Source organism: Polyodon spathula, chromosome 5 (genome assembly GCF_017654505.1).
Source record: "Polyodon spathula isolate WHYD16114869_AA chromosome 5, ASM1765450v1, whole genome shotgun sequence".
In the NCBI taxonomy this organism is placed as follows: Eukaryota; Metazoa; Chordata; class Actinopteri; order Acipenseriformes; family Polyodontidae; genus Polyodon; species Polyodon spathula.
The window spans coordinates 65,379,087-65,403,134 of NC_054538.1; the positions used below are offsets into that span (position 1 = coordinate 65,379,087).

Below are 24,048 nucleotides of genomic sequence, written 5' to 3' on the forward strand. Positions count from 1 at the left end.
GCTTAGCGCTGGGCAGTGTCACCAGAAGCGCTGTGTGGAATGGCATGGGTGCGCAAGGTGCACAGAACCCCCCTTGGCAGGGTCTGCACATCAGTGTTTTAGAGCTGCAGGCAGTTTACCTGGCCTTGCAGAAATATTTACAGGAGGGTTGAGGGAGACATGTTTGTCCGTACAGACAACACAACAGTAGTGGCTTACATCAACAAACCAGGGCTGCCTCAGGTCGCCCAGTCTCCATCTCATGACCCGCAAGCTTATACTCTGGGCACACGAGAACCTCCAGTCACTACAGGCAGTACATCTACCCAGGGTGACAAACTGGGCTGCGGACCTCTCAATGAGAGTCCCCAACGCCTCAGAGTGATGAGGGGTTTGGGAGAGGTTTGGCAGTGCAGAGATAGCTCTCTTTGCCTCCCAGGAATCAACCCACTGTCCCCTCTGGTTCTCCATAATAGGAGGTGGGGACCCACTGGCAGTAGATGCCTTGGCACACCAGTGGCCGAGGCGACTGTTATATGCCTTCTTACTGCTCGCCCTGCTTCTGCTGTGTTCCATATGGTAATACACAGGGCAGCCTCTCTGCTTAGCTTTGTAGCATTCCAGTCGTTCTGCAATATTTCCCTTGTGACGGCTTTGGTACATTTTGTACTTGAAAAGAAACATTAGGTTATAATGATAACACCGTTTCCCTGAAATAGAAATGTAAGCATTAACCATCCATAACTATGGAACGGCTTCACATTTTGATTTCAGACAAGAGTGTAAAAAAGTGCGTGAGGAGTTGCGAGAGGAGCATGAAGAGGATAAGAAGTCAGTCTTGACTCTGCTCTCCCAGCAGAAGGAGCAGGAGATGAACTCAGCCAAGGAGAGCTGGCAGAAGAAGATGGAGGACCTCCTTGACCAGGTAATCATACAGCAATTTGGTTCAGGGCTAGAAGTTAAAATAAATAAATAAATGTAATCTACTTGCACTTTAAGGCTCTCCACTGTTTGTAATCAATAATCACTTTTTTATTGTTTTATGAAATGCACAATTGTAACTAAGGCATTTTAAATTAGTGTCTGTAAATCTGCCAATCAGTTATAACTTTGTACTGCACCTAGGAAAGGATAAATGTTAATGCTACATTAGAAAATATATTTATTCAGTGAAGCTTAAGAATATTTTAAAATATTTGTTCTGACTATAATTCAAGAATGTGATAATGTGATATGAGCTAAACAAAAAGGGACAGGCTTGCTAGGCCTAATGATGGCTTCCTTTTCCTAAAAATGTCTTTTTGTTAGTGAGACACATTGTGTAATTATGACTAGAAAATAATACATGTATGGCAGGACTGCAAAGTGTATTTTAGTTTAGTTTATTTTCGTTCAGGGGTTTTGTGTACTTTTTGTTAATAAGTCAGACATTTGTGAGTGGGAAATGCTACCTGCTGTATATGGTTGCTGGGAAAAGCAGATGGTGATTGGCCAGTTGCGGATCCCTTGCCAGCAGGTGGGCATGTCTTGGCAGAGCCTCTCACAGTACAAGGGGTCAAATGACGCACCTCAAGGCATGTGAGAAGAGTCAGGACCATCTAACAATAATTTTTTAAAAGCCCATATCCTCCAATTTCTGTGTTTTTAACCGAAATCGAAGCGCCATGAGTAAAAGCCGAAAACCTCCAACAAACCCATGTGTAAACATTAGTCGCAATAGGGATTAGTTCAGGGCTTTTAAATCCCACAAGTTTGTCAGCAGGACCTTGTTGAATAGCTGAGTAGCGCTCACTGTATTTGAGGCGCCTTTTGTTTTGTAGTTTCCTTTTCCCCCATATTGCATTTTATATTTATGTTCGTTGTTTACACTTCTGTATATTGCCCTGTTTAAAGTTCATTGTCCTTAATGCCACTCAAAAAGCACATCATAAAGTACATTAACAATTACTTTTTAAATAATAAAGCCCACATGTTTCAGTTCTGTCCAGTCAGTTTATTAATTTAGTGTTATTTGTTATAATTTGAGTTTTAGTGAACATGCATTTTTGTTTGTTTTCTTGCTTTGAAGTAATTAATGTATGTCCTTGAATTATTTCTTCATTATAGTCCTTCTTTTATCAGCAAATTTTTCAATTCATATTTTGTATTCTAATCTCCCTTCTTTATAACCCTTGTATTTGTTTTTCTGAGTTGATTTCTGAATGTTTCCCCTTATTCCTTTGATCTTTCTTCATAGCGGCACAATCTTGGTGAAGCTTTACATAAATCAATCAGTAATGTAAGTGAAATGCACTTACAAACTTGCTGCTTCGCACTTACTGCTCTCTCTGTGTACTTTGCATGTTGGCAATGCAAGACTATTTTTTTTTCTGCTCAAGCTTGATTTAAAAAAAAAAAAAACAGGATGGTTTTGAATTTAATGATTTGCCATCAGCTTTTGCAGTGTTTGCTCTATCGCAGTGTATCTCGTTCAGGTTAATTTGTTTTGATTGTGCCAATTTGTGTAGCCACTAATATGCAAAAGAAACATGAGGGCCTTATTCAATTGATTTAAATAACAACATATATTTACATTGCCTCTGAATGAAAGTGCTAATGGACTAAACACGTTTGTTAAAGATAAGTTGTAAGATGGCGTGAAATAAGATGTTAATAAGATCAGTTGAATGGGGTCCTATGGAACTAACAAAGATGACCAGACAATGTGCATGAACAGCAATTACGTTAATAAGGTTTTATATTTATGTTATTTATTTACCTTCAGGCACAAATGCATGTACAGAAGCCTGTATTTTATACATATTTTACTTATATGAATCTCTAATGACACTGTAATATCAACATCTCAGTTTTATATATCAACTACTTCAGATGCATGTGCTTGAAGTAAAACAAAATCCAGCGAGGAATAAGGCACAACAGTGAAGTCAAATGTGTCATTTCAGTGCCGTTTGTTACCACTTTAATCTACTGAAGCATCTCCCTACAGGGGGAAATAAACATGCAAAGAACCTGCTTTAAAAACCGTCAGCTTAAACCTTCTGCTTAAAACAATGCAGAAATTGTAAACTTGTTAAGGCCAATACTGTGAACAGTGACTTTGCAATTTAAAAAACTGAAAAGAGTAAAAAAAAATGTATTTTTAAACATATGCTTGATATCATTGGGACAGTGTTTTGTGTTTGTGTGGCTGACATATCTTCATTTTTTGTTCAATTTGAGCCAGATCTCCTTACTGAAGCAGAGTCTGGAAATGCAGCTTTCGCAGTCCCAGAATTCCCTACACCAGCTGCAGGCTCAGTTCAACCAGGAGCGAGAGCACCTCAACCAGCAGATCCAGGAGATGGAGAGGGAGCATCAGCACCGGGAGAGATCCCTGGAAGAAGCCCACTGCATTGACATGCACAACATGGAGGAGACCAAAGCACAAGAACTGCAGGTATCAGCCATTACTAATTTGCACCCCCAATAATGTAGACATGACAGATATGGTAAGTCTTTCAGCAACGATTTCTTCAATCAGTATTTCAGTGTGTGTGTGGAGGCTGACTTCCCAAAATACTGCAATAATTTGGATTATAATATTGTTATTGAACTCCTATGTTGGTCTCTAACTGGCAGATAATGACCTGCAGGTTGTTGGGAGCCTGACCACCCTGCTAGGTCATTATCTGCTAGTTAGAGACCTCCATGTCAGTCATTAACTCTTTGTGACAGGGTAGCCGATGTGGTGACATCAGACCAGAATGCAGGAAGACGACACAGGCACTGCAAATACGGTGCAATGGCGCTTGTGCTGTTTTATTTTTAAATATCAAAAATAAAATAAATATTTAAACAAAAAGACACTCTCTGCTCGCAGAGCAAAAATAAAACAGGTAAGTAAAAATAATCGCAAAAACAATACTACCATATAGGTCATGTTGGGCAATCGCCTTCACTGTTCCTATATTGTATCTGTATTTTAGTTTAGTTTTCTCTCTCCTCTGTACACCCACCCGGAGTGCAGAGAGCTGCAGGTTTTTATACTGGTGACCATCTCCCGATTTAGCAACAAATGAATCACTTAATTAATTCGGGCGATGGCCACCTTCTGCATCAGGTTTTTAATCATTCCTGGCAGAGGACAAGCTGCCAACCTTGCCTCTGCCAGAACACACCCAAACAAAAACAAAACAATAACAAAACAACGCGGCTACGCCGTCATATAAATAAATCATAAAACACAAATACGACAAGGGGCGGAGGGGGAGACCCCATTCTAAAAATAAATTAAATAAATGTACAGGGCTCATCGCCCTGTTACACTCTTAAATACAAATTAGGTTTATTTGCTGCCTACGATAAAACTGTGGGTTTATGTTGCATGGCATGAGTCCAAAATCCAACTCCATTCTCTGTAAATCCTTTTCATTAATGTTGAGTTCATAGTAGCCCTGATAAAACTTGAATTACTAATGTGCTCCAGGATAACATATAGGATGCATAAAATCTAAATAATTTAAGCATATCCTAGTATAAAAACGTTTTAATGATTAAAAATCCTCTCCCTCTTTTTTGTTTTGCAGGAACTGGAAGAGAGATTGAGACTGCAGCACTATGAAGAATGGCAGTGTCTGAGAGAGGCCCACAGGCAGAGCATTGACACCCTGAAACAGCAATCAGAGCAAGAGCTGCAGACACTCCGCTTCGAGCTGGAAGATGAAGGCAAGGCAATGCTTGGTAAGTATAGTTTGCAGACAGTTCATTACCCAGATGGTTTTTACAGGGTTTTCTTAAAACATCATAATTTCACAATGGTTGTCTTAAAACATCATTGTAAGCTGATTTAGTTTAGTAATTCCAGTGGTTCTATGTTTAATTCCAGTGGCTTAATGTTTTATAACAATCCAGTTTTATATTTAAAAATAAATAAAATACATATTATTAATCTAAACACAAAACTGACAGATTTGATGCCGATGAGGTCCACAACATTGAATGTATTATGGTAATTAAAAAAAAAAAAAAAAAAAAATACGAAGCAAAATATATCAATCTTAGTTATTTATCCAAGGTAGCCCAACTGAGATGCAATATCTAATTTCATGTTTGGTTCTGTTCAATAAACTTTCTAACATGTATATAATCAGTGGCTTAGAAGATATTTAACACCAGACTGCCTTAATGTTCTGTAATTACTAGATTTACCACATAACTATCTGTGTTTTCTGGTAACTGTTCAAGAACTTTCTAATGTACTTTGTCAATTCTTACTAGCCTCTTTACGCTCAGAGTTGAACCATCTGCACGCATCTGCAATAGACCACCTCAGACAGACCCATCAGCAGGAAACGGCAGCTGCTAAGTTGGAACTAGAGAATGCATTGGAACAGAGCAGGCAGCAGGTATGCAGAACTGCTTAGACCTACTTTGAGATATCAGTTAGCAGAATTCTCAATAATCATTTCCGGCATGCTTGCTTATTGTGTTTTAGGTTACATGTTTATCCTTATGGTTGACTTTAAGCAAAATGACAAGGCCATATACAATGCTAGCTCTCTGCCCATTGTCTTTGATTTCCTGAATTCCCCAAAATTATGTTATTTTTTGAATTGTTGAACAGAGTATATGCTTTTCTGGAATGAGGAGACAAAAGACAGTGCTTGATCTTCTTATATTGAAAACAATTGAAGGTAAAAGAAAGTAAAAAAATGTATAATTACACAATTCCTTTCGCCAGTTTTGCAGTCAAGGCTGGCTAGTGCCAGGAATAGCAGACACGAAGGTGGAAGACTGTGCACTTTTGTTAACAAATTAAACTAAAAACAGAATAAATCAATGCTTCCAGTATACAGTTGTTTGCAGAAGTATTCACCCCCCTGCAAAGTTTTCACATTTTATTGGCACCTGTGCTACTCCATGACGCTTTCAAATTAAACTTGTACATGTAGAGTCTACACAAACTACTCCACATTGATACAGTTAATAAAAAAATATAGAATATAAATAAGTAAGATTTATAGAGAAAAACAGATTAATCTCAATTGCATAAGTATTCAACCCCTTTGCTACTGCAGCCCTAAATCATCTCAGGTGCAAATGATTTGTTTGAAAGGTCACAAAATTAACGAACTGGTTTCAGCTTGTGTGTGCTCAAAGTGGTTTAACTTGTAGATAATTTCCCTCAGGTATATAAAGACTTTCAAGCTGGAACTGACATAGTCATCCAACAAAGCAACCATGAAGACCAAGGAGCTTTCAAAACAAGTCAGGGATAAAGTGATAGCGAGGTACAGAGCAGGAGAAGGGTACAAGAAAATTTCAATGTAGATTATCCCTCTCAGCACAGTGAAGTCCAATCATTAAGAAGTGGAAGATGCATCATACCACCCATACACTAAGGTCGCCCTCCCAAACTGACAGTGTTCAGTTTAACCACTACAGCTTTGAATAAAAAAAAAGTTTGTTTGAAAAACTGTGCATACATTGTTTGTAATTCAACAAAATGTGACGTTATTGGTAGGGGGTGAATACTTCTGCAAACCACTGTATGCTATCACAGTGCAGACAGAGAGCACAACCTGCTCCCAGTCCTTTCCCTAAAGTAAATGATCCAGCTCCTCTTATATACCATGTGGCCAGTGTTGATTGACAATCAGTCAGCCAACACCTGGCCATATTCTGCACATGGATTTGACATCAATTAGATTTTAACCCCATCACTGCCAAATGTACATTAAAAATAAACAAGCCTTTCAGCCCTGCCACACCATTTTTTTATCTTCTGCTACTTTCCCAGTTAAAAAAACTGTTGTTTTATAGTTAGATACAATACAAGTGAGAGGCTGGTTTAGAACCTGGTTTACAGTGCATGCCTGAATGAATTTATGTGATGGTAGAAGTCACAGTGACCCAAGGCAAGGACCCAAGAGTTACAGAGGAAAGAGAAATACCATACAGTATAAATTCAAAAGTGCATATATGGCAGATTGTGACAAGGTGAGGAATATGGGAGTAAGTTTAAATATTCCCTGAATCTGAAACAGCACTTGCACTAAAAATGCCAACATTTGGGACATATGGTAGTGAAATAAACATAAATATATTACTGTTAAACATATAGTAAAATGGGGCTCACGAGTGGCACATCCAATAAAGGTGCTCCGCATAGAGTGCAGGATGCGCCCCATAGCCTGGAGGTCGCCAGTTCAAGCCCAAGCTATTCTACTTCCAACTGTGGATGAGAGCTCCCAAGGGGCAGCGCACAATTGGCCAAGCGTTGCCCAGGTGGGGAGGGATTAGGTTGGCCAGGGTGTCCTCCACTCACCAAGCACCAGCAACCCCTGTAGACTGGCCAGGTGCCTGCAGGCTTGCCTGTAAGCTGCCCAGAGCTTCATTGTCCTCCAACACTGTAATGTTAACTTAAATGTTCAGTTATTAAGGCTTCATGTCTGGGCAGTTAAACATCTAATAAACTGGTATATATACACCAGTATATATATATATACACACACACACACACACCTTTTGGAATTGGTTTATATGGCAACATCTTACTGGTATATTTGTACGCATTCTCAAATTATGGAGAATAATAAAGGTAACACTAGGTAATTACACATAATTGCCTCCCTGGTATTGTTTGATATTATATTCAGTGAAAGCCCATTCATTATAATGCCAAGGAGAAGTAATTCTTTAAGCGAAATATTAAATACATGTGTGCATGCACCAAGACAGGTCAGGGATTTTCAAATGAGATTTCTTTGTGTTCTTGTCGTAGTTATATGGATATTTTTTTTTGTTTTCCTTATCATATGACAAAGTGAATGGTACAGTATGCTGTTTAACAAGCCAAACTGGCCTTCTGGTCGTACTCACTACTAAAAAATCAATTAAGTGTGTGACATTATGGGAACTTGTTGTTCTGGCTTAGTAAAAGTCATTGTAAACATAGCCAGTATTACTAATTGCCCTCAAATCTTAGCTGGCCAGATTTTGAAACTCTTGTTTTATAGAATAAAACAAAAATGGGGACAGCCTCTTTGTTCACAGCAGACTAATTAAAATGTGTAAGAATTACATATCTGAAGATGAAACCATATGTTTAATTAGGTATTGAAACAATCAGCCTGAGGGCAGTCATTTTCCTATGTATCTCTAGGTGTATAGTTTACGCTTGATCCGGTCTTTGCCTCATAAAAATTGGTGTAGCTAGTAGTGTAGCATCTTGTAAAATGCAGATTGGTTAGTTTAGTGTTTGTAGCAGCTTGTACAGTGACTGTGGGAATTTCCTGGGAACACTGTAGTAGCTATTTCGATTTTTCTATTTTTATGGGCATGTATTCATTCTTAGGGTAACAATTGAGTGAGCGTTTAGGGAAAATCTAAAACAAATAAACAAAGAGAAAAAACATATTTAGTTTGTGGAATAATGTGGTCACAATCTGTCCATACAGTTCCATAATCATAATCAAACAATTGCATGGCAGAGCCTGTCCTAATAACATGTTTTAAAGAGGGATAACCATTCAAAATCTAAGCCAGAGAAATAAGGCACTTTACAGAATGATTAAAATGGACCAAGAACAAAGTACACAGAAAGAGTACTTGGAACTACAAACGAAAGTCAAAAAGGAAGTTAGAAAGGCCAAGAGAGAGATAGAAATGAAAATTGCTAAGGGGGCTAAAACCAATTCCAAAAGGTTTTTTCAATATTACAACAGCAAAAGGTTATTCAAGGATGAAGTAAAATGTCTCAGAGATACAAATGGCAAAATCATAGATGAAGAGAAAAAAAAAATCAAATATATTAAATGATTACTTTTCACAAGTTTTTACAAAAGAGGATACGGACAACATGCCCCACATGTCAACCTGTTCCTATCCAGTTTTAAATAACTTTAGCATAACAGAGGTAGAAGTGTTAAAGGGACTAGGAGCTCTCAAAATAAACATATCCCCTGGGCCGGATCAGATCCTCCTAATAGTACTAAAAAAAAAAAATATTTACAAACCGCTAACCAAGATCATGCAACAGTCTACCGACAGACTGGAGAATTGCAAACATAATACCAATCCACAAAAAGGGAGACAAAACAGAACCAGGTAACTACATACCAATAAGCCTGACTTCTATTATATGTAAACTTATGGAAATTATAATAAGATCCAAAATGGAAAATTACCTATATGGTAACAATATCCTGGGAGACAGTCAGCATGGTTTTAGGAAAGGGAGATTGTGTCTAACTAACCTCGTTGATTTTTTTCAGGAAGCAACATCGACAATGGATAATTGCAAAGTATAGACATGATTTATTTAGATTTCCAGAAAGCTTTTGACAAAGTCCCGCATAAACGATTACACCCCAGATTGAACACAGTAGGGAGTGGTTAACATGTAGAAAACAGAAAGTACTGATTAGAAGAGAAACCTCAAAATGGAGTGAGGTAACCAGTGGAATACCACAGGGATCAATATTGGGTACTCTGCTCTTCCTAATCTACATTAATGACTTAGATTCTGGTATAGTATGCAAACTTGTTAAATTTGCAGACGACACAAAAATAGGAGGAGTGGCAAACACTGTTGCAGCAGGAAAGGTCATTCAAAGTGATCTAGACAGCATTCAGAACTGGGCAGACACATGGCAAATGACATTTAATAGAGAAAAGTGTAAGTTACTATACTCAGGCAATAAAAATGTGTATTATGAATACCATATGGGAGATACTGAAAATTGAAGAAAGATCTAGGTTTATGTTGTCTCAGAAATGTCTTTATCTAGACAATGTGGGGATGCTATAAACAAGGCCAACAAAATGCTCAGATACATAATGAAAAGTGTTTAATTCAAATCAAGGGAAGTAATGTTAAAACTTTACAATGCATAGTAAGACCTCATCTAGAACATTGTGTTCAGTTATGGTCAAAAAGGATATTGCTGCTCCAGAAAGAGTGCAAAGAAGAGTGACCAGAATTATTCCTGGTTTAAAAGGCGTGTCGTATGCAGACAGGCTAAAAGAATAAAATCTGTTCAGTCTTGAACAAAGAAGACTACGCAGTGATCTGATTCAAGCTTTCAAAATTCTAAAAGGTATTGACAGTGTCGACCGAGGGGACTTTTTTGACCTGAAAAAAGAAACAAGGATCAGGGGTCACAAATGGAGATTAGATAAAGGGGCATTCTGAACAGAAAGTAGGAAGCACTTTCTTACACATAGAAGTGTTGGAGTATGGAACCAACTCCTCAGTAATGTTGTTGAAGCTGACACCCTGGGATCCTTCAAGAAGCTGCTTGATGAAATTCTGGGAACAATAAGCTACTAACGACCAAATGAGCGAGATGGGCCAAATGGCCTCCTCTCGTATGTAAAGTATGGGATCTTTGTAAGGCAGCCCTCGTCATTCTCGGATGGTATCTGCCCATATTGGATGCATGTTTCTCCAGGTTCCTGGTATTATTTTATCAGTCCTGAGTCTGGAAGATAGCTGTGTCATCTTATTCTATTTATTAAGTTAGTTCATAATACTACTATACATACTTGCCATTTATGACATATGTGACAGTTCTGTAATTTTATATAACTACTTTACTAACTACTAAAGTCTTTGCTTTAACTTTAATTCTTTCTTGGGGTCTCATTTTAAAAATTCATGTAGCCTTGGAACCACTGAAATGTTTTGAATAGAAGGCAAGACTTGACTAACATGCCATCTAGGCTCTCGTCCTCCTCTTTGAGTGCTTATCTGAAACAGGAAGGAGGGGGGCGAAGCTGATTTGACGGAAAGAACAAATGACAATTTCATTATTTATTTTGTGTCTTGAAAGGCATTCTTTCTGTGGTATAATTTAAATTTAGATTTCTTCGCTAATAGTCTTGAAACCAACCATTTTCTGTAGGCCCTAATTTTCTAAAATTTCTTGTCATTTTTCATAACATCAAAAAGTATTTTTTTCAAAATAGATCCCAGCTAAATCTAATTTTGATAATAGGTAAGGATAGAGTATAATATTACAGTATATAATTTGAGAACTGAAAGATGTTTTATTATTTGACTAATAACAATGTAATAACCTTAATAAGGTACCAAAAACAACAACAGCAAAGAAGACATGGCGTGAGTTTAAAGTTTCCATATATCACTGAAGAGGCAATTCTTCTTTTTATATTCAGTAGCTATGCATTTTCTTCATGTCTCCTGAACCAGAGGCAGTTATTTTACCAAGTTCACTTTTGGGGATATAATTACCCTATTCATCTATTGAATCTGATTTATTATTTAAGGTGTAAAGTGTTTGTTTTAAACTCTGCATCTCACAGATCAAGTGCTTGTGAGATAAGATGACACATTCCATTTTACCTTCTAGTTTTTACAATTGTAAATAATTGAATACAGTACATCATGAATCTAGATCATTGTCATCACACTAAATACTGTGGCACTTTATATTTATTGTTTGTGCTATATAAGTCATCATAATTATTCATTCCTAATCTGTTAATAACCCATTATGTGTGTTCTGCATAATTCTTTAGTGTTTGTTACAAATGCTGTCCTCAATTTGAATAAACTTTTCATTGACATTCCTTTGAAGAAGTTATTCAACATAATATGTAGTAAATGATGCGGTTGTTGGAGTATGCGTTAATGTTGAATAATGCTCTGTGTGGCCTTGCTTCAATAGTCTAACAAATTGTTTTATATATATAATATATATATATATATATATAATTAAAGCTGGAACTACACTATAGTGAACAGCTTTTAAATAAAACATGTGTTAACAGGTCAATGTTGACTTCTAGTTCAGGTGTTGCATGAGGGCAGGCTTCAAAAGGACTTCAGTAAAGATTGTATATGCCTGGTTACTGTAAAAACAGGAAGCTGGTTGTAAAAGTAGCTATTTCCACTAACATTGCACAATTGTTATATTCTCAAACATGCCTAACCAGCAGCTAAGCAGCGGACCAGCATTGTTGGGTCACTGGTAAATGCTTTCATACACTCTTCTGCCTCATTAATGGATGAGTTAGCTGTTAGCTACTCAGTTTGTTATGGTTAAGTTACAAAAAAAAAAAAAATGGCTGGAGAGAAAACTGTATAATGCTGTTTCCTTTACAAGCAGGGGAGCTTTGATTTGTCTAGTCTTTCAATTTGCTGGTGACATGAAATGTTTTTGTTTAGTTGTCAACAGGATAGAAAGCTTCACAATCAATTTGTCCTATATTTCATGAAATCTGCCTCGCAGGCAGTGTGAACCATGAGAAAACATGCTGAAAGTACATGTGAAATGGGGGGGGATAGGGTCATTAGTTGACTTCAGTCAGTACTATTATGTGTGTATAAATAAATGAAATAAATGCCCTGAAGTTTACTAAATTGCTACGAGGACACTAAGCATCAAAATAGTTTGTATTTCAATTCCAACTCTTCCTGTCAAGCTTAAATAAATTCGAGGTTCAGAATGGCTTAGATTCACTCCTTTGGGTGATGCTTTTAGAGGATGCCTTATTCAGGCCAGTGGAAAACATAAAAACTTGCCTGTCCTCCTCAAATCTCCGCAAACCAGCTCCATGTCCTCCAACCATAACAAACCCCTAACATACAATTTTAATTTTTTTTTTAAATCCAATCTGACTCATTTTTGCCCCGGCTGGATTATTTTTTTTTTTTTTAAAGGAACATGATTACCATATTTCAATAAATTATTGGCACAACACAGTAACTAAAATGTATTGGAGGGGGAGGCAAACAAACACTGCTATCTATTTAATTTATTTAAATAACTTTTATACATTTTCCATGTGGGAGAGTTACATTTCACACATGGTTTGCTTATCAGTGGTCTATGGCTAAAGAGGAATGATTACACAGTTTTTTATAAATAGGTGATATGCAGCCCATTCAGGACAATATTTTTAAAAGCTCGGATCACATGGAACGTCTCAGCAAGAGTCTTAATAAATGAATAATGTTTGTTATTTTTTTGTATTGTTTTGAAGAATTTATTTAGTGGCTTGATTCATTGTTATATGTTGACTTTCAGTAATTTCTTCTAATGGTTACTTATTGCCTATACACCATGTACAAAGACCAGGTGTAAGACGATGTTGTAGAATTGGAGCAACCAATTGTATTGCTGGGGCTACAAAAGTAACTTGCTTCCATTTTTTTAAATTGAAGAGTAAAAACTGCTATGTTCTAAAGCAACCACAAGATAACAGCATTTAGTTAATTGGATCACCTGTACGTGATGCCAAAGCAATAATCCAAAACAAAACATTTTACGTAGTATAGAATTCATATGCAGAACACACGAAATGAATCAAACAACATTGCTTTTTTGTGTGTGCATCTGTGTTTGGCAATTGACTCACTAACCGTGTGTGTAATCGATTTCACCTGAGCATCTAAACACTTTTCAAAATGGTAAGAATTTTGTAGCACCTGATATCAAGCTGTAGTATTTAATTACAGTATGTCATCCCTCAGTCCTGATTTACATGTTCGATTCTGTATTTGGTTGACAGGAGAAGGAGCTACTGGATCGCATCTCAGAATTGCAGGAGGAAGTTAGATGCAGAGAGAACCACATCACCAAGCTGGATGAAGAGATCCATTCTCTGCAGGAGAACATCACCACCCTCACCAAGGAGCTGGAGTACAAGGGCAAGGAGGTTCTGAAAATACGGAGCGAAGCCAACCAGCAGATCAGGTGCTTGTCTCAAATTTATGTTTAAGAAACATCCATACATAGGTTTCCAACTAGCTGTGCCCAGTTGATGATTTTGGAAGGGGATCCCACAGCATTTGTATGGCCTTCTGTAGTTTGGGTAGGCAAGATTTGTTTCATGTCACCAAATACAGCAGCCCCTATCGATCAGGCGCCTGGTATGCTGGATTAGACAGCTGCAGGGCTGGCCTTTTTCCTCCAAATCGTCCAAAGAACCAAACTTAAATATTGGTGCCTGTTCATAAAGATTTAACTGCCTATATATATATATATATATATATATAATATAATTGATATATATATATATAAATTAAAAATTTTACTGCTTGTCTCAAAATTGCCACGAGGCAAGCAAAGTTAAAATACATTTTTTTTTAAAAATGAGAAAGATGTGAAATATTTACTTTAAGTGATAAAGTAGTCTCAGAGTCTGTCTCCATTTCACTACAGTACTCTCCGCGTATAGGAACACCTCCTAAGTGAACTCTTTGTCTAAAGGAACACCCTTGTGGTGAAACAAATTTTTCCCATTGTAAAAGCGCCAGCTAGAGGAACAGGAACTTCACTTAAAAGAACACCTTATTGGTACCAATAGCGATTTTTTCGGATACAGTACTGTATTGTAACCTGATAACTCATCATCATCAAACTTAAATTAAAATGGTTTATTCATTCTTTTCAAAAGCGAGAGTGTCTTGAGGGACACTGATTGGTTTATTAAATCTTTCCAGAACCGCCATCATATCCTTCATTGTTTTGTATTCTGATTTCCACGAGTGCAACTCATCGCTACAAAATGGCATGTAAACAAATGGCAAAATGTGCCACTGTTTCTCTTGCTGTAAAAAGTTGGAAATCATTCGAGCTCTTAAATAAAAAATAATAATTAAAAACCGAATCACAAGTCGCCAAGAAATTTGGGGTATCTCGTTCTAGTGAGTTGTTTCACCATCCTGTTAAATAACGTGCATGTCTTGTATATTGCTGCTGCATTTTTTTTTACATGTGTAGGGGTACTGTTAATTTAGTTTGACAGTTTATTAATGTTAGTTTGTCTGTTACATTATTATTATAGTTTATTAACATATACTTGCCTATTACTTTTTTTTTTTTTTTACTTTTTCAGTTAATTTCATATGTTGATGTATGTGCGCCATGACAAGTAATACATATTTATTGATTCATATTGTGTCTGGTGACTACTGTATTATTGAAACACACAAACACTGTAGGTGTTGGGTTGCCAAGTTCTTACAGTAGTCTCCCATCTTTTTCTAGTGCGCCCTGTGTGAAACTACTTTAAGCAAATACCAGTCTGTTTAAAACGTTTAACATAGGCACCATAAAACAGACTCTGGATCTTTATCTAAATAGCATATTTTATTATGTTTAAGTACATTATGAATCTCTTTCTTGTAAAACAGTTCAGTAGCTAACAAAAAATAAATACCAAAATTCTGCTAAATATTTCGTAAAACAGCACAAAAAATAAGTATATTTTTAGATACATATTTATTGTTATGCTTGTTCATCCGCTGGAGACATTGTTAAATATTAAAAATAAAATTAAATCAATAAATGAAAAAACAACAGTAGTACGGCACTGTAATGGCACAGCTTGTTATTTCTTTCTGAACAGGGTCCATGAGCAAGAACTGAACAAGAAACATGAGAAGGAACTGAATGAGATGACCACGGTCCACGTCAGGGAGACTCAGCATATGCTGTCAGATTTCAACAAGGCTCAGGAGCTTCTGAGGGATAAGATCACAGCTTTACAGATCTTGTAAGTTGCATTCCATATGTCATGGGTGTACGTGTGTGTGCGTCTTGTGGTTGTGTAAGTACTTGGCAGCTGGCTGGAGGACATCTCTTTTACTGAAGCCAAACTGTTAGATGTCATCATTGAGGGCAACACAGAAAGAAAGGCATGTAGTTTTATTCACCAATATACGGCGAGGCAGAAGTATTCGAAGGATGCTTCAGTTAAAACGACAGTTTGGTGGTAGTGGTATCCTGTTGCCTAGGCTTCCCTGTTCGATCAGCATATACAGTGGTTTGCAAAATTATTCACCCCCTACCAATAATGTCACATTTTGTTAAATTACAAATAATGTATGCACAGTTTTTCAAACAAACTTTTTTTAGTCAAAGCTGTAGTGGTTAAACTGAACACTGTTATATGAGGAAGAGGTTAAATGTCAGCAAAACTTGCAAAGAAAATGTACAAAATGAAATGTACTGGTTGCATAAGTATTCAGACCCTTAAGTCAGTACTTGGTAGGAGCATCTTTTGCAGCAATTACTGCTATGAGTATTTTTGGATAGGTCTCTACTAGCTTTGCACAGTAGGATGGTGAAATTCTTGACCATTTCTCACTGGAAAGGGAAAAATGTAATGTCGGACCTGGTCCGACATAGAAACGCAAAGGATTAAATACGTTTTCACAATGAAAATATTATCACTAATGTTATGGTATATTGAGCAAACAATGTTATGTCAGACTATTTTAGTGTAATCTTTCTAGGCATCCTAGCTGTTGTTACCGATTAATACACTTTGTTCTTGCTTTTACTACCATTGTACTTGAAGGATTTCTCTACAGCTCAACAACATCAGAATTTTGTCAGTGCTGAAACTCCCACCGTTTCTCTATGGTGTCTCTGATGACTCTGTTGTAGCTTTAGAAACAGGCAGTTGAGCACCATCTGTTGAGTTTAACACAGTTTGTTTGCAATTTGTGTCATTGGCATTGGAGCGGCTTAAAATAAGAACAGCAAGGAGCAGTGCCCTCAGTGTTGCCACCAGAGACCTGCCTTATTCTTTGCCTTGTCTCAGCCCATTCTGACAGGCTGTGTTCACAACATGATTTTTTTAGCTGTGATAACATCCCAGTGACAGTGATCTGTAGAGATATACAGCAAGGGTAGTATTCTGTATTGTATTCCTAAATTTAAGAGTACACAATTTAGGAATAACTGTAATCAACCTGGTTGGCTGTGAAATATAATTTTGACCCTGGAATGACATATTTTTTAAATGAATAGTTTTGAGTTAAGGCGTGCATGCATGCGTCACCTTGACATCATAGCTCCAGAGGGAATCAGGAGTCCCAGCCCTTTATAACCCCAGAATATCACACAGTACATGCCATCGCAGGAGCAGGGGTTGTAATCCTGTGGGCATTATTACAAAGCCCCTATTCCAGGAACTATGTTTTGAACTCAAGCAAGGATCCTATTTGTAAATGAATAGGTAACCTTAAAAGCTACTCACACACATATTATGTATGTATCTATCTATCTATCTGTCTATGCATGTATGTATGTATGTATGTATGTATGTATGTATGTATGTACAAATCTTTTTGTCATAAATTTTAAATAACCTACATTTTCAGCAGGAGGGTGTATCACAATCAGAAGGGATGACCTCATTTTGCTTCACTTGAATGAGAGCACCATCTAGGCACTGCTGAAACTATTGCACTGCTCTGTGATAAAAATAGCACTGGTCTTACGCAAGTGTTTCATGACATCACAACTATATTTTGAGAATGCCAGTGATCTTTTTTTTTTGACATTTTCCCAACCCTTGTTATAAACATGTATTGTTCATTGTAACCAGCTTTTATCCTACAAGTGTGGCTGTTCAAAAGAGGCCAGCTCCTTTGGGGCAGGGGAGCGAACACGTCTCTTTTCTCAATCACTAGCCAGCCGAGCAGCCTCTCACCTACTATATTTCAATAGCCCACATTTTTTCCTGCTTAAATACCTGGAACACTGTCCATGCTCAACATCATGTATTTGCGGTAATGGGGGTCAATGTGCACAACCTTTTTTAATTTTTTTTTTTTTTTCTGAAAGTAAATCCACAGTTTTTGTGGGCCCAACCTAAAAAAAAAAAAAAAAAAAAAAAAAAAACAGGTACAAAGATGCATTTCTTCAGAGTTTTGAAAAATAACTTCTATATTATGCCTGTAAAATTATTAAAGTTATTTAGTTACAGTTATTTAAAGAATGCTTTACTTTCAAAGCTGTAATTAACTTAAACTACACTATGTTACTATTGTTTTGTATTCTGATTATTGTACTGTATCAGACACACTGATCTGATTAATGTTTCCAACAACACATCACCCCCCTAAGTGATGTAGCTTCTCATGTTGTGAAGTGTAGAAATAACAACATCTTAACATTCCAGAAGCTGACAGGATTAATCCCTCTACAATAGTGGTGACAAGCTAGATAACCACAGGTCTAAGCTTAGATCTTTATTGAAATACAGTACACGTCTGGGACAAGATAACAGTGTGGCCCAAGATGTTATTAGCAGGAAGGGAGACTCAGAGACAAGAAAAGCTGCAGTTAAAGCAATAGGTGCAAATAAACAGGGCTAAACAAAACGTTTACAAAAAAATTACAATAGACGCTGAGCATTCACCTTCACTATACTAGCATCTGCACACAGGTCAAAAATACTCCCCTAACTCCCTAAAACAAACAAACCTTTCTGGCTCCTTTTATACATGTGGCCCCTCCCCAATTAGCACCAGTTACCTAACTGGGGAATGGCCTCACCTGTGATTGCTGGATTTAACCCCATCACTGCCACATAGCCTGACTGTTTGCAAGCCTTGAAAATTAGGAAATTGCTCAGGACACTGTAGCACAGTTTCTATTCGGCCATCTGTTAAGCAATCCTTACTTTTCTGTCTTTTGCCAATAATTGGCTCTCTGTAGTTTTTCTATCACTGTCAAAGGATGCCATTTCCCTCTTTTGAAGAGCTGAAGATCTGACGGTTAAGACATCTGGGAATATGAAACTTTATAATGGTAGAACCCCTGAAGAGAGACCTGCTTCTGTTTATGTATTTAAAATTGCTTGTGCATGTTGCAGTACTGTATAAAACATATCTGCTGGTGTAAAACAGGCTCTTTTGAAGAGCGAGTAAAAACCCCAACTAAATCAATTTTAAGCTACAAAATGAAAAGGCAAACAATCCGATCTGTTTAATTGGTTACTATAAATTTCATTTTAAAACGAACACGGAGAGAGGAAGTCTAAGGCAGGAATTGATCCGCCCAAGAAAGTAGTTTTCCAGTACCTGTTCTCATTAAATTGTGTTGCTTTTTTTCTTGTTTTACAAAGCTTGCTGAATGTGTGACTCTGTTTTTTTATTATTATTACCTCTGCAGGTTAGAGGGGACAGAGGAAAAGTTCAGAAACAGAGAGAGCCGATCGGAAGATCTACGGTTTATTGCAGAGTTAAAGGACATGGTGACTGAGAGGGAGTCACTTGTTAAGAAGCTTATCGTAAGTGTTTTCCTTTGGCGCTGTTCTGAAATAATAACTTCCTGCATGGGTACTGAAGATGGTTTTGCTTATGCTTATGTTTTTAAGCCCCGTAAAGCCACACTGTCACACAGTTTAAAGAAAATGAATGGATTTATACAAAATTGTATTCCTGGGAGACTGTGTGCATTTTGGTCACCAATAATTGGGTAACCAGGAAGAACCTATTGAGCATCAAAGTTCATATTCAGTAGTATCCCAGTTTACCATTCTGTGCAGTAATTCTTATTCATTAGAAATCGTAAGCTGTCGACTTTCCAACCTGGTTACATTACACTCTGTATTGTCAGCTGTATTGCAGGTGTACAAGCCTTCTCTTTTAATTCAAACACTCAAGCTCACATGCAGCAGCTGGAGGTTGAATAATATAAAGCACATGTTCTACTATACAGTAGCTCATGGAAGCAGAACAGGAAAAAATATGTAGTCGTCTGTTTTTTGTTTTCTGATAGAAATTGTCGGTAAACTCCTGTATACTGCTGTATATAACCGCCTTCTGGAAAATGTAAAATCCAGCTTTATGGGACACTGCACCGTAACTTTTTAAATAATCTAATGCTTAGTTTTGCTCATGTTTGCGTTCAAATGACAAGCTACTCACACTGTAGTGAATTCAGTTCACCAACAGACTCCAAACATTCTATTGTACAGACAGTTGACAATGGGTCAGTGATCTAAGTTATACTGCTTATAAACATGACTTCATCTTAATAAAGATAATAATCCACCAGGTGAAATAAATCACCCACATTTTGCAGTTAAAATTAAATTTTGTTATATAAACAGAACACAGGATAAATATACCCTGTTTGTTCCCCTTATAAGGATATCTATAAACACACACACCACTTTCCCTCTGCTGGGGTTTATGGATTGTTCAGACATTTTTATTCACTGAATAAACACAGTACTTGATGAAAGCAACACCCAGTATCCTCTATTTATGAGATTGCAAGGCAGGGGGAAAAAATCAGTCTTTGGAATTTGGAGCTCTTGGGGTGTGGGCTGACACTTTCTCATAGCATCTACTGAACGGAGCTCATGCATTTCAGGCATTTCACCGTGATATTGTTCGGGTAGAACTATTACGTGGTGTCTGCTCTATCGTAATATTGTACTATGTTGGCCTGTGACACTGCATGTTGATCAGGCTGTTTTCATTCCATCTCTTCAGTTTAGTAACTGACTGAATTTGAACTTTTTGTTGTGAACAGGATGATAAGAAGTTTTATCAGCTGGAGCTGGTGAACAGGGAGACTAACTTTAACAAAGTGTTTAATGCAAGCCCCAATGTTGGTGTTATTAACCCACTGGTAAAGGTAAGTAAAACAGTATTCAACTACAGAACCCTAGGTAAAGCAATAAAGGGCATATGAGCCATTGCATAAAACCTGAGACATGGTTGCCATAATTTGGAAAATTTGGACATCTACAATTTAAAGTTTGGTGTCCATTTGTGAAATGTATTCATGCTTTATATTCTCTATTTAATATGGCATTTTCTGAATTTGAAAAAGAGCATTTAGATTCCACATGCATCAACATGATTTCAAATGAAACATCACAAGCATTCATTGCCTCAGCATCCCAAGTACAAAGTTTAGAGCAGCAATTAAAGCTAATTAGCTTAATAGTGATCTGAAAAAACACCATTAACCTGAGTACCTGTAAATATTTAGTGCATCAGGGAATTTTAAGGATCCCTAATGCATTAAGAGGAAAATGTGTGTCCCATTCCAATGTAAATGCAGTAACTCTGAAGATGTGGAATGGATCACATTGCATGCACATGATGTAACTGTTTACCTCAAGTTTGTAATCGGAGCTTTGAGATTTTTTTTTGTTCAATGTTATCTTTGTGTTGTGTTTTTTTTGTTTTGTTTTACCCATTCAAGTGTTTAAATAGTAGTAGTAGTAAATAAGGGCAATTAAGGATTTAGTGATATTAGTTGTCCAAATCCATATTTTTTTCTTTTATGTAGCAAAAGAAAAAGAATGACAAATCAGCAAACAGATTCATCAGTGCTCCAAATCTCAGTGCCCTGGAACCAGCAGGAATGGGGAATGGGCCCCCTCAGCCTACCCGCCTAGAACCTATTCCCAACTCCCCTATTCACGACCTTGAGTTCAACAGTAGCAAACCTCTACCCCAACCAACACCACCGAAAGAGCCCAAGAAATTTGTGAGGTGAGCCACACCTCATCATTGACTTTACCCTGAACTAAATTTTATCTGGCACTGAAATATAGCAAGTACATCTACTGGTATATGTATCCCATATACAGTAGTTTACACGTGCTAAAGTTGCACTGTCCCTTTCCTGAGGTCTAAACATAATTATACAACTACAGCCAATTTTAGAATTGAGACAAAAACAAAAAAAAAAATGTAGATCTTTTATTTAACATCATGTAATCGAAGAAACTACAAAATGATATTGCAAAAGTCTACCGGAAACCATAATATTAGTACAGTATTTCATGTTAGATTTGGAAATATCTCATTTTTCATTTGTTGTCAGTTTGTCATTAAGTATATGGAAAACTACAAAGCAGTATGTAATTCAGTAACTTTATGACTGTTAATTATAATTAATTATAATTTGTTAATTATATAGGGTGATGCAAGACCTTTGGCCATAGCTGTATATCCTTAGAATTTATAACTTGCTGTGTAGAGTTTGTATGTTGTTTATTTTTGCCCATTGCTCTTTGTTATAATGCTATCTGACCCTGTCTGTGATATACAACATAAGTAATAACTTTATAAGCTTTCATATTTAAGTCACTTCTTAACATCCCAAAGGGTGGTGGCATAAAGCTTACGTCATTTTGCAGATTAATGAAAATAATTTTAAGTTTAGTAATCTTTGTCTTGCATGCACAGCATGATGCAAACCTTTTCAATGACAAATTATATTAAAACATTGGTATGATGTAAGCTTTGGTTTTAGATTCATGCATTATGCATCCTGCTTTACTAATTTATATTAGTATTATTACACTAAATAGCCCATCTACGTTATTACACTGCTTTACACTGTTACTATAGGTGTGTACTGTTAAAGAAGTTAATTTGAATTAGCTTTAATTTAGATAGAAACAATACATATTAGCTATTTATCACAGGTGGTGTTATCACAGAAAACTTTAAATATCAGGGTTGAATGTTCCAAAGTTTCAGCTTATAAAAAGGGATATTGCTGTTGTGGTGTTTTGTTTTTTAAGAAATGTATGATTTTTCTGTTTCTCTAAACATACATGTGGTTTTCTAATGGCATTGGACTAGAAATGGGGCATGTAATGAAAAGGTCAAACTAACATGTATGTAAAACACTGCATGTTGTCTGTGTTTTATTGCATGTAAGCAAAGAGAATTGCCAAAACACCAACAAAGAAATTGACTTTGTCTTTTAAAAGCAACAACTATAAATGTGCTAACTCTGTGTCAAAATGTGTGAAATTATTAAATAAAAAGCAGAGTGTCAAAGGACTGATAATTGGCTGTAGGATCTGGGCTTTTTTGTAATAAATTTGAAATATATTTTGTACACTGCACTTTTGAAGGCACTTTTCTCTTTTGTCAATAGTTTATTATCATTTTATTTTAAATGTTTTTATATTGTTTGTTGTATTCCCATAACATTGGTGTTTTGTTATTCTTTGGAATGCCATTTCATTTAAAGTAATGCATGTAATATCATGCATTATTGTACTGAAATAAAATTCCATGTTTTTTTTTTTGTTTTTTTTTAAACCAATAAACCCCAGAAATACTATACTGCTTTTTTCTTGTTCTTTTTTTGCATAATGCATGTGTATTTTAGAATATTACTGACATTAATGATACTAACAATAAATATGCAATAATAACTCGTGCAAATGTTTTTCAATAGGCTCATCCAATTGATATTTCCTGTAATAACTGGCTGGTTATTATGGGAATACATTAGAACTGGCAGAAAAATAATGCTTAGAGAACAATTACAGCAACACAAACTATGAAATGTTACACATTGTTGTTAGCACACCAATAACCACAAAACGCTAACAGCATTTTACGTAAGAATAAATGTAAATTATATACACATCCATTAAAAAAATCTCAAAAGTAGAATACGTTATAATACTAAATGAAACATGCATGATTCAATTACCGTCAGTAGTTGTCATTGTTTCTAGTTAAAATGTGACCGTTAATTCAGGCATATGTATGCATGCTTGTGCAACATGAATGTTACTTATAATCTCCAAAATGGGTTACTTCAGGAATAATTTCTAGATTAGTATAAACCATGCTGGACCACATATGAAATGTACAACAAGGCTTTGGTGAGACTGTTTAATAGGCTCAGCTGAAAAAAAAAAATTATATATATATATATATATATATATATATATATATATATATATATATATATATATATATATATATATATATATATATATATATATATATATATAGACACACACACACACACACACACACACAAGTTTTTGAGACCATAAACATTTCTTTTTCAGGTGAGAAGCAGAAACTGAAGGTAACGAAAGTTGCAGCCAGAAAATAAAATCAAATTTAAAAAATAACTGGTATCATAAATATCTGGAAAACAACCAAAGGGATGGATGTTCAGGGATGGAGGACGTAAAGATACCCTAGCTTAAAGCTGTATCCATCAGTTTAGTCATTTGACTATTTTTGTTAATTAAAAATACCTATAATCATTTTTAAAATCTAAATCACTTTAGTGTTTTAAAATGGTTCTAAAGTGGCAAATAACAACATGTTTGAAAATTGTGCTATTAGTATAATAACCAAATCTTTCCTCAGAGTGTGTTTAATCAGTGGGCAGGATAGCTTAGACCAGCAGATTTAGGCCTAAACTTTAATAAACCCATCACTTTGCATATGAAAATCCAATAATACTACCAGAAATTATATTTGCGTTTTACTTCAGGATAATTATTTTCTTCAAGACAGTATTA

General features: G+C 36.2%; 1 protein-coding gene across 3 annotated transcripts in view; it reads left to right on the forward strand.

The window, feature by feature from the left end:
- The window catches only part of LOC121316170 (protein FAM184A-like), a 70,554-nt gene that overhangs the window by 43,682 nt on the left and 2,824 nt on the right, over positions 1–24,048 (forward strand). The window contains exons 10-19 of one of the 3 annotated variants that reach the window (XM_041251032.1): positions 754–904; positions 2,216–2,257; positions 3,206–3,418; positions 4,548–4,701; positions 5,239–5,366; positions 13,501–13,685; positions 15,343–15,489; positions 18,903–19,020; positions 20,274–20,378; positions 21,042–21,247. In XM_041251032.1, coding sequence (XP_041106966.1) covers positions 754–904; positions 2,216–2,257; positions 3,206–3,418; positions 4,548–4,701; positions 5,239–5,366; positions 13,501–13,685; positions 15,343–15,489; positions 18,903–19,020; positions 20,274–20,378; positions 21,042–21,247 — 1,449 coding nt within the window. The remainder of the gene's footprint in view (positions 1–753; positions 905–2,215; positions 2,258–3,205; positions 3,419–4,547; positions 4,702–5,238; positions 5,367–13,500; positions 13,686–15,342; positions 15,490–18,902; positions 19,021–20,273; positions 20,379–21,041; positions 21,248–24,048) is intronic. The other 2 variants (XM_041251033.1, XM_041251034.1) reach the window with 2 other exon arrangements.